This window comes from Tigriopus californicus, chromosome 9 (genome assembly GCF_007210705.1).
Source record: "Tigriopus californicus strain San Diego chromosome 9, Tcal_SD_v2.1, whole genome shotgun sequence".
Classification (NCBI taxonomy): domain Eukaryota; kingdom Metazoa; phylum Arthropoda; class Copepoda; order Harpacticoida; family Harpacticidae; genus Tigriopus; species Tigriopus californicus.
In genome coordinates, this window is record NC_081448.1 from 1,646,021 (window position 1) to 1,657,745 (window position 11,725).

Below are 11,725 nucleotides of genomic sequence, written 5' to 3' on the forward strand. Positions count from 1 at the left end.
CCGCCTAATCCTACGCCCTATTCCATCTTCAGTGATCCAGGAGTCCAAAATTGGGTATCCATAAGTCGTTGAATACCTCCATCAAAAACCAAAAGGACAACCCCCAAGAACAAAACTATCCATCGTTTTGAAATCAATTGAGTCACCCTGCGACCTTTGCTTTAATTCCTTTGCCACACATGGGCCAAAAATCGAATTTGAAGCGACAGGCTACAACTCGAGTTGTTGATTTGATTGATATCAAAGTGTTGGGAGCCATAGCCTTGGACTCGGACCAGCTTCCATTTAGGTATAATTATTACCACTTGTCGCCTGTCAGATGCCCTGAGGCATCATTCACCAATGTCCACCACAAACCATTCTTCCTCACTTACTTGTATCTGTGTGGTTGCTATGGTTCAAGAGGGAACATGTGTTTGATGGCTTGAAATAATCTCAGCATCCTTCGACAATCTCATCGTACTTGTTGACGAGAGAAAATGTACTTTCTTGACCTTCACCAGCCAAGATTATTTGATTTGTTTTGGGATCTATGGCGCACCTTAGAAATGCAGAGTCGTTAACGTAGAGTAGACAATACCTATGCTAGCTTTATGTCTTCATCACTTCAAACTGTAGTGGTCTGTCGATTTGGGGGTCCAGTAAGAGATGATGTTATAAGCTAAGGGAAAATGGATGCGAGACAACCATCGGCAGAAATATCGAGTGCAATCAAGAAGATCAGTGTTCAAGGATATATATTTTTATGAGGTACAGCTTAGTCACGATTTCATCTAGGTAGAACGCTCCAATGTCCAATGCCTAGAAGCTTTGTTTTTAGCACATGCACTCACAAACACCTTGCAGAGGAGCACCAAGAGTGGGTTAGGAAATCATTCCACTGCTCGCCTCCAGGACAATGAACCGTTATTCTTCTAGAGCTCTGTGGAAGCCAACGCTGTGAGCATGTGTGCCTATGAAACTTCCTTTGCTCTTTTGGAGTGGAAGTATATATACATGAAGACTGAATCATCAGCTTGGATGGTTGATATTGATCGCCTTTCAGTTTCTCAGAGAAGGAACAAATGACGTCGCTTTCAAGTCCTCGTTTTTTCAGGGTCAAGAACTAGGCCAAGATTGTCTGCCCTGATCACCAAGGACGCGTGAGATAATTGGTGTGTTAAATCCGACCTTCGAAGGCTCCAATCGGTGGAGGATTTCTGGATGGCAGGAAGTGCCAATGTATGCTAAGCGTCTGAGAGATTCGCCCCATCATCTTCCAGTAGAGCATCATTGGATACAAAGAGGCCGAGAATAACAGTTCTCTGGGAAGCAAAGGGTTTCACAACAACTACTGTACTCGTACATTCATATGTACAGCCCAACCAGGACAATGACCATCAAATATTTAAATGACTCGACAACAAGTGGCCTTGATCCCTTGATCGTGTGTTGTCGCGGTTAGAGTCAAATGGACGCAATACGAGATGGTTGGTTGGTTGGTCGTTTCAACATTGATGTCTTTTTCTTTATTTTCGTTGAGTTACGAGAAAGCACACATGAGATTTTGGATTGATGACAGCATATTCCATATTCTATTCAGGGCAAGAGTGGCGGGATTGATCGTTGAATTTGATATTTTATTTGGCATGTCGATGATCCAAAGCAATGCCAACCAGGACAAAGCTATTCCTATGGCACAGCTGAGTTTTCAAATAACGAATATCAAATGAACGGTCTGAGCCAAGACAAAAACGTCATTCTGTCTTAAAGCGTCGAGATTATTGCACAAGGGGAGAATACTTCCAAGAAGTAGCAATAAAATATAAGAGGATAATCATAGGTCATAGATAATACTGATATGAGAGTTGACTAGGAGAATAGGGCTGAAGAGGGCACACAGAGCTTTCAGAAGCTGATTATTATTTTTGTCTCTTTTTTTTGAATTGGGTTCGAGTCTAGATTCTAGTGACAATGTCCATATCCGGTGGATCCGTAACCATGTTTGCACTTGCAGTAATCACAATGGCAGTATTCACCCTGGGTGCTGCCATAGCAGTACTTCTTGCCTGGAAATGGAGAATTTAATCATGGTTATCATTCAAGTTCTGAACTCTTTCTGGCCTCAATGCAACCTTACCATATCCGCCCTTGCCGTATCCTCCACAATGGACATGGCCTTTTTCGCACTTGCAGTAATGGCAATTGCAATAGGAGCCTTTGACGATACAGGCCGTGCCTTCAGCCTTGTGACCGTGGCCGTGACCGTGACCATGCCCATGGCCGTAACCGTGATCGGGTGCGGATTCGCTCTCAGGGACAAATGTGATAGCCACGATGACGGCAAGGATCACTAAAGCAAGGCTGCACTTCATTTTGGGGTTTGAAAGAAAATGAACAAGGAGGAGGTGTGAAGGAACTGAACTGTTTTGTCACCGGATAGAGGATGATGTTAATACTAGAAGGATCACTGTGTAACTGATGCTTCCATGGACCAGGTGTGGGTCCTTATATATTAGAAGCTCAGGAACAAGATGATGGCCCTTCGAGTTTCTTACGCTTTTCCCGCGTGATTTCAGGGGGTAAATACCCTGGCCCTCCACCTAGTCCTCGTACTCTGAGTGTCTATATGTGTGAGTGAGTGTGTGGGTGTGTGAGTGTGTGCCTATGCAAGCATCCTATAGAACATTCTCACGAGCGTCACTCGGTACATTCGCAGCCCCTCAGACGGAGTATGCGTCTCATAGGGGGATCACAGAGGACAAGGGCTACCACCTCGTTTTCTCATGATTTGCGAGTTGTTTTTCCCTGTCCAATTAATGTTGCTGGGTTTTCAACCTTTGAGGTGGCGTCAGAATTGGACGATCTAAAGGATCTTACCAACATATATTAAATGTTTCCACAAGGTGTCCCTCAGAAAAGCACTGTCGTTCTGTGTTGTAGCTTTATTCTTAGAGATGGTAATAGTGATTGTGTGTCAAGAGATTTGTTGTAGGCAGAAGAATGAAATGGTGGCAATTCGTTGTTCAATCCCAATATTTGAGTAATATAACTTGTTGTAAAATTTACCAGGACACTTTCGAGTAAGTTTGGACAAGTATCCATTTGTCGTGAAATGCCATCGTCCTATTGTTTGGCATATGCTTCCTTGAGACAATCTAGAGCGATTTACTGATGTGAAACATGAAAACGCTCTTTCGTCAGGATCGAATGATTTGAACTTATGCAGAAATGATTCTTGGCGAGATTGGTTCTCCTTTAGATAAAAATGCGGTAAGGTTGAAATTTCCAGGTAGTAATTTTTAGTGGCAGAGAAAATTGCGGTGATGCAAAAATCACATTGGCTTTTCGTTTCACATTTACATCGACGTTAAGATCCTTTTGATAGGCGATTATGACCAATTAAAGAAACCACGACGTCCAAGTGTGCAGATTCAGGTTCAAGGTCGGCCATTTGTGTAAAAAACGGACTTTCAATTGTGTACTTATCGTGCGTGCATGCATGTTGATTGTTTAGGTTTGCATGTATTGGCAATTCCTTGAATAATTGGAACATCACCAGTCAAGGGTTAATGGATTCACGTAGTTTGGATGCGTAGCTTCTCTTTGGTCTCGTTGTATGTGAGTCAGGTTTTCTGCTCTTGAACAGACAATGGCAACACACACGAGTATTGAATGCTCGATGAGGCAATGTATCAATTGGGGTCAAGATAACAGCACCGCCTCTTTTCGGATTCACAACTCTGAACAATCACGTCGCTTGGTCAAGGACGTTTTGGGGCAATGGGAAGCAGATTGAAGTGGATTGCAGTATCTACATATCGTATTCTACCAATTGCTTCTTGCCTCAACAATTTATAATAATCATTTATTGCGACCAAATGTCAAATCAGAGTCAAATAGAATAAATGTGTGAAGGTAAGAAAGATATGAATACGCATATTCTTAAAGGTCTTCTTGGTTTCTGGCCAGTAGACATTTACGATGCATTTTTCAACCGTCTCGCTAAGCTTTCTTTACCTGTGATATGATCAAGTAGACCCACCAACCATTTTTTAATGCTGCCATTAAACCATTGGTTTCAAAAAGCCTCTTGGCTGAGCCATTGTGTTGGACTATATCAGCAATATCATTATGCGAATCTTAATCGCCAAAAAATTAGTCGGAACTATTCCAAATAAGGCCAATTGAATCACATTCCATCGAGTCATTTTCTCATGAAACGGACCAGACCTAATTTTCGGATGGCATTTTTTTCTCGGCCCCCTCCCCACCCCCCTCCTGTCTCCCCTTCTAACGGAAGGACAACGTTTGCTCCAGTTACGATTTCACCACACAATACACGCTGACCGGCGCGTCAGTGGCTGAGGACCTCAGGAGTTAGCTGTTAGTTGACGATCATTCAGTTGTGTTTGGGCGCGAGAACCAGAGGCATAACCTTCAAGCGCTCAAACCACGTGTGGCTCTTGAATCTAATATTCTGTTCCCAGGCAACATGACAAAGTTGGTGCTATTGATTTTGTTCCACGTCGTGGTGACCGGCTCGACCAATGTTACCTCGGAGGAATATTGGCAGCCCGTCCATAACGTTCAATTCATCAATGAAGGCATTGCTGTGGTGCCGTTTCGAACGGCGGTGTCGGATAGTGAGTTCTTCGAAGGAAAAGTGTACCCTTTGGTGGATGCTCCCTCTGGTTTTTGCAACATATCCCCAGACGAAAAGAAATTCATCATCTTCCATCCCATGGCGCCGTTCTTCGCCATACTCAAATGGCTGCACTGTTTGGGGAACAACACGAATTTCACGCTGGTTTTCTCCAGCAAATTCGCAGATCGTCATCTAAGTCAGGCTCAGGGCCAGTACGATGCCAACATCATGTTCCTGTCTGCGAAAAACGCCATCTTCTTGCTCACTTCACCCGAAAGAGAACATTCTTTGGCCAGCGTGGATCGGGATGGTGAATTGGTGATTGAGAACATTGGCTTCCGTGGCCTTGCTCTCTTCGGAGACAATCAAATCGTTGGTGGGATACTTGTCTTGTTCATGTTGGTCCAATTTTTGCTGATGAATGGCAGATGCCAGATCCGAGATAACGTGACCAAGCTTCGCCGAAAAATATCCCGGGTGGCTAAAAGAAGAGCCCAAAACGTGCCACCTACCCAAGGAAATCGACCTAATCGTGGACATGACAACAACAACGACGACATCGGGATCGAAATGGAAGTGTGTGAAGTAGCCCAGCTTTGACTTCCAAACTGCAATTGCGTAGCGTGCCCATTTTCAATTAGAAATATTTTGCCCACCATCAATTCTGTGTGTGTGTGAAGTTCAAGTTCAACTTGGCAATTTTCTCTTTGCCTTCCAGCCACATTCCCAACAATCCCAATCAAGAACGTTTCAGCAGGGATGCCATTTCATTCTTTACTCTCCCTTTTGTATAAGGGAATTTCATTCTTATCGTTCTATTAATTGTGAATGGATTGATTTGTAGAGCATCAGAATAAAAGAGCCTTTTTTCTCATTTCCTATTGTTACCTGTCACTTTAAAGTATATGATTCTTCAGCAGAACCCTCTAACCTGCACTTGTACCTGGAAGAACAGTTATGAAATGAAAGTTGGTGCATTTCAGGGATGCCAACGCTAGATTAACTGACATGCACAATCTTGAGTGTGCAACTCTCGTCGATCAATCATTCTTTCTCCTTGTCTGTAGTCTGATTGAGTCCAGTCGCCAAGATTTATTTTCATGCGCCACAACAAGGTCGGTTTATTGATGGCTTGGCCACCATTGAAGGTCAATCAGTAAGAAAATTGCCGTCACTGTGTGAACTCCGGAAGAATTACTCTTTGAAAAAAAACTCTTCCAAACAGGCCGTACAGTACAAAACCTGACACTCATTTAGAGCAAACCAATCAATTCATTTGAAAGCTTGATCAATTGACAAAGGGATGGATTACTGAAGCGACATAACCTTCATTTCAAGTCCTCAATCGGCGGACATCGGCTATAAATTCTCAGAAGGGCTACTCCAATAAAGAAACATGCAAGATTAATGCCCAGAGCAATCGGTGTATGTACGTATGGTGAAATGGTTCTTTCGTTTCAAGTCAAGTCGGGGCAACACGTTTCTGTCATGATTCTCTCATTAGGGACTAATTTACAACCTCTGGATTTTAACACTTTCGATCGTAAAGAATAGATCGAAAGAGAGGAGAGAAAAAAAGCCTCATCGACGCACCCAAGAAGAAGTTAAAAAAAGAGCCTTTTCTTTTGAATGTCTTCTTGATTCCCTAGATTCAGAACTAGTGGTCCAAGAATGACTTTAACTCGTCTCCTCATTCTCCAAATGTCCAGTTGGGCATAACAAAACAGTCGTAACAATCACATTCCCACTTTTCTCCCGAAACAATAAAAAGAGTTGCCTTGAATCTCTTTGTCATGTCATTCTAATAAAGTAATGCGTGTTATTTCTTCTTGGATCGTCAAGAACTGGCTTAATAATTATGTCGTATCGTCAACAACTTCTGGCGAGTACTAGTTAAACTACTTCCAGTGAAAAGAAGGTTACAATCAAAATATAGCGTACGTGGGATCCTTTGGTATTATGCGACCAGCCAATATAGAAGGTCGCTTGTGGGTTATATATCAACAAGCCTGTCAACGACTAATGATAGAGTCCGTGAAGGACCAAGTTTTCAATCGTGAGAATGCAATCTCTTAAGAGCGCTGTTAAGAGAATGTCAAGGAAGCATCCATGTCTAATGCTCGAATGCAGAGCACAATGCATTTACTTTGGCACGGGACCTGGACTTGTTGTTGGTCATCGTCGTCGCCATTGTGGAGAATCTCGTGGCATGTTCAGAACAATTTGAGGATTTGAACTCCTCCTGATCAATCCACACTAGGATAAAATACGGCTCGCTCTAATCCCCGAATCGACACCCCATAGGAGATATTTGGACCTGATAAAGACTTTAATTGGATTGGAGGATCGAACCTCCTCAAGAAGAAGTCAAGATGTGGTGCGGCTACTCGAACCAACGTTTGCTTTGGTTAGTTTGGTTGCTTGGTTGCTTGGTTGGAGGGAGGAAAAAACACTCTATGAAATGGACGGGTTCTTCAGTTAATTCTAATTAACAACTCGTCGAAATGGCATGGCCGTCCAAACTCGGCGGATTGTATTGATTTGGTGGGTTTAGACATCTCTGCTGAGGGGTGAATGTGAGGGAATGAATGACAGTCATGGTTTGGTGGATGAGGAGCCCCCTTTGCTTGATGAGCGAGTGGCAATATTTTTCACCTCGTTAGCTCTCGATCTACAGTACTTGGTGGAAGAAACGAGTAGTGTACGATTTGTAGTGAGGAATCTTCGTAGTCATGAATCATCCCTCTAAACTGCATACCACCAACCATTCCCCTACCATCAACTAACTACTACCCCTACCTTGATGTCTGTTTGAGTCGATTGTAAACTTCCTAATTAACGACTTGGTCAATTTCTTTATGTTTATGCTTTATGCTCTAGTTCATTTCAGTACAATCCATGTCCAACAGGTGCGTCTTCATTCAAGCCACGATTTAAAGACTGTGATTATTCGTTAAAAAAGACGTCACAAGTATTAAAATTTCGACTCTCTCGAATTTTATTTCATAATCAAAATGTCAGTGAAAGAGCAATGCAAGTAAACTTTGGCCACCCTGAACAACCTGGTTAGATTCTCGACAATGAAACGTGGAATGTTTGTTTGGAGTTTTGCCAAGCACGTCAACGTGCAAACATTGAACATTCATTGTGGGTTGCATGTCAATCCTGGGTAATAAATGCTGTGATTGTTCAACAAATTGGAATTAATCAGGGCGTGTTAAGTGCGGTTACAATCACGCAACAGTTCTCTAAAAGGGGTTACCACTCTGTAGCCATCACTGTCTCCCTTCTCCCCAATGCCATGCGTATTTATGGTCTCCGAATTAAAACCCCTCCCTTATGTGTCTCATTCAATATGACAGGTGCCATTCAAGCGAAATTTGTGTAAAAAGACCATCACTATTAGTCATCTACCTAGAAGTAGAATGCAAGTTAGATCTGAAAAGTAATAAGATTATTTCTCGAACGGATCCTGAATAACCAATCTGAACGACATCCTTTGGCATTGCATGACCCGTCGTTTCATGGCTACAAGCACATATAAGTACGAGCATCCTCGGTTCATGTTAGCTCGCTTTATCAACGTCAATAATGGCTCTGTTCCAGGTGGTTTAAGATGCGAGTACCGGTAGGTTGATGTAGTGGTAGTAGTAGTATTACTAGTGGTAGTGGTAGTATACCAGAGGATGTGTGATTGTTCAAAAGTTCGTTGGAATAAGGATGATGCCGATGACTCTCGTTGAACGAGCCCTGATTCAATAATCCTCTTCAATTTGAGATGAAGAGGATGCCGAAACAAGCTCCTTCCTACTGCATGAAGTTCGTAGGGTGTGTACATCCCACTGTCGCTGCACACAAGCACAAGTAGTAAGGTACATACCGTACATTCACGATTTCAACGTAACATTGTACAAGTAGCCGTCGTCGTCATGGCCACTATCATTATCATCATCGCCAGGATAGTAATCGCAGGAGAAAATTTCCTACTTCCGTTCAAACGAGAATTGGATCCGACCAACTGGGGCCGACTGACTGAATAACTTCCCCCTCGGTCAAGTGGTTATTATTATTTCTTGTTATCCTCATCTCCGGACTTGATCTTATCCGAGGTCTTGAGTGCCAACCAGCTTCATGAAACCTCATACTTGCTTTGAGCGAGCTCAACACGCGTTCAACTTTGAGCAGAATATGTGGATGACGAAGGGTGAAAAAGACGAAGTGATAATTTTTCAAAGCCATCATCAAAAATCATATGAGCAACCAGCTGCGTTTCAACTCGTCTTCACTTGCTACGGTTCTCCACGGTCGCATTGTTAATAGACCTCATAGAAAAGATGCTTCAGATCAGGCAAACATGTGGACTAACTCTAGATATTGGAACTTGAGAGAAAAAAGTCGTGTCTTTGGGTCGTGGCATTTCAACTATAGCCTAGTTGATAGGGTAGGTGAAGGGTTCTTTACAATCTGACGTATGTCTAAGCTACCCATTGTTCGGGGTCATTGGTTTTTCATCTACCACAATTCAAAGTCTATGGTCCATCTCCCGGAGAGTATCAGACTTTCTTGTTAAGTCTCACAGAACACATGTTGACCATTGCAATTAAGAGCATGATGCACTCACTCCTCAGTCCTCGCCCGATGGATGATCGCACGCGTTTTCAATTCATTAATCAAAAAAGTTGTATGAGGAAGAAGAAGAGCTGGAAGACGACCACAATGAAGAATCTTTTGTTGTTCAATATATGAGGCCAGATATCTCTCCAAGGGGGGATTCGAGAACCGATAACGTGGCTTGGTGGGGGTCATAACAATTCATCCTCCAATGACTTGTCTCAAAACCTCATCAATAATAACCAACCCTCCATCTACTGCACAAGACTTTAACAATAATCTCTTATCTCCGGACAAGTCATATCACAGCAATAAAAGGTTTGGTGATCCTGATTTGCGCATGCAGCATCTGATTGTGACTCACGTGCGTAAAATGTCCTTGAGGATATCCGAATGGAAGGTTCAGTGAGCAAATCATGACTTGGATGGTGGAACCGACAGACTTCTCCAAAAGAAATGAGATAATGAATATCAATTCTCTTTGGAAATGCATGAACATCTGACTGACAAGGATGAAGTGATTCATCACTTCATCATTCAATTTCCAGTCGCAACATTTCAATCAAGTAGTAGCATCAGTCTTAGCACTGGGTCGAAGTCGTTCAAATCTCCGTCCATTTCTAGTATTCCAGAAACACATGAAGACCTCGAATTTCTAGGATGTATCATTGCCAACGCGTTTCCATTTAACCTTTTTCGGCCCATACATGGAAAGGGCATTTGGATTTTTCCTAGTGCCACTTGACTCTTAAGTAAAGAAGACAAAGACGAAGGCGAAGGAAGCTATCTCGAAATCAGAGAAACGAGAGAAGGAGCCTGACTTGGGGCATCATCCATCCACCATGATTCTCCTCATCATGGTCGTCATCTTGGTTTGGTGGTTTGGTCTTGGTTTCGTTAAGCGGCTCCTGCATCTTAATTACCAGGCCGAATTTCAAATGAGCCAGCTTTGAAGGGTTCGAAGGGAGCATGAGTGGAAGCTTGCTTGGCCAGATATCATCTCACCTGACACCCCTCAAGTCCACCTCATGTACGTACATTAAGGGGCGAATGAATGGCCCAATGTTACTATCATGCCGTTTGATTTCGGTTTGGAATTGAGAGCACAACATTGAATGGTTGATTGCCAATGTACATACAATAGGCATGAGCAAACGACAATTAATTCCTCTAAAACAGAATGGTTTTACCAAGTTCATTTTAGAAAGGGTGATTGGGACGAGGATTTTGTTCGAAAGGATGTGCGCAGTGTCTCTTATTTTTGTGGTCTTTTCATGAAGATGGCGTTGGTCTTGGAACAAGAATTGAGGGCACTTGGTTCATTTGTCTTCATTTTCCAATCAAGATTGCGTATCCTATTCCTTCGAAAAGGGAGGCAAGGGTGAGGTTCAGTCGACGTGATGCCATGTTTTTCCTAATCGGAGAATCAATTGACAGCAGTCGAAATAACAAATGGTCACAATCACCCAAACAAACCAATTCAGAATCATGGAATCAGGCCAGCTTCACGAAATCCGTGTAACCCACCTGACAGAGCTGATGACAAGACCAGATCGAGATCGGAGGAGTGGGGTCCATTATCCCGGGTCAAAGCGTCTCATCTTGGGCAACCCTTGGCACTTTGCTTGCTCTCGCCCCGTTGAGATCAATAAGCACTCATTGTGTGCGTCAAAATCCGGTTTTGGGAGGCCCCATAAATCAGGCGATTTGGGACATTTTTGCCCTCTTGACCTCCCACATCACGGCAGATTCACACCGTGTCTCTGGAATGTCAGTCCAGTCCAGATCAGTGCAATCAGGATCAGGTCGCTCAAGCTCTGTTGGCCTGGTGAAAATATTTTGACACTTGATGGCAAGCCATCGGAATTTCCTTTGTGTCAAATTGACTGGTGGCTCACACCACTTGAGAACACTACTATTGTAAGAGATGATGAGCTCAAGCACCTGTTTCTTAAGTAGCGTCTTGGCTCTTTCTGGGGCGCAGATACAGCTTTTTACTCCTCATGTTTACATTGCAAGTTCAATTTCCCATATCAGGGCTGCCAAGCTTCTTAATCTAAATAGACAGGCTCAAAAACTTTCTGAAATTTTGGTTATCGAATGACTTTGCAAGCTGACATGACGCCTGCAAATATAAATATAATATAACTCATAATGTCAAAAATCGATCTAGTTACCCTGAGCAATGAGCTGTTTAAAATCCAGCTATCCGATCCCATGTCTCAGTGAAGAGATTCTTCTTTGAAATGCTAATGAGAACAACCCTGATGGTCGGCTACTTGAAGCAAACCCAAGAGTGAATAAAAAGTTGGAAGAAGCTCAAGTGTTTTTAACAAGTGGAGAACCGAAGGCGAAAACATCTGAACTATTTCTCTACGTCTTACCCTTGGCGTTAAGTCACTTGATTTAGCTATCTCAAGAAATGCGATTGAATATGGGCAGAATAGAGAGAAAAAGCCCGTCACTGCTCTATGCTCAATGCGTGAT

At 42.9% G+C, this 11,725-nt stretch overlaps 2 protein-coding genes and 1 long non-coding RNA gene across 3 annotated transcripts; 1 reads left to right on the forward strand and 2 right to left on the reverse strand.

Moving 5' to 3' along the window:
• Positions 1-1,335: 1,335 nt before the first annotated feature.
• On the reverse strand, positions 1,336-2,631 carry LOC131886809 (zinc transporter 7-A-like). Its single transcript, XM_059235215.1, has 2 exons — positions 2,120-2,631; positions 1,336-2,048 (listed from the first exon to the last, which is right to left on the reverse strand). The coding sequence occupies exons 1-2, from the start codon at positions 2,352-2,354 to the stop codon at positions 1,945-1,947; spliced, it is 339 nt and encodes a 112-aa protein (XP_059091198.1). The 5' UTR covers positions 2,355-2,631; the 3' UTR covers positions 1,336-1,944.
• A 1,754-nt stretch (positions 2,632-4,385) lies between these two features.
• On the forward strand, positions 4,386-5,501 carry LOC131886248 (uncharacterized; the record flags this gene model as incomplete). The annotated part of the gene is given in 1 exon segment (XM_059234518.1): positions 4,386-5,501. A coding segment is annotated over 1 exon segment (753 nt). The 3' UTR covers positions 5,228-5,501.
• Positions 5,502-10,303: 4,802 nt separating this feature from the next.
• On the reverse strand, positions 10,304-11,449 carry LOC131887110 (uncharacterized). Its single transcript, XR_009373990.1, has 2 exons — positions 10,766-11,449; positions 10,304-10,652 (listed from the first exon to the last, which is right to left on the reverse strand). It is a non-coding gene; the product is annotated as an uncharacterized LOC131887110 (long non-coding RNA).
• Positions 11,450-11,725: the final 276 nt, after the last annotated feature.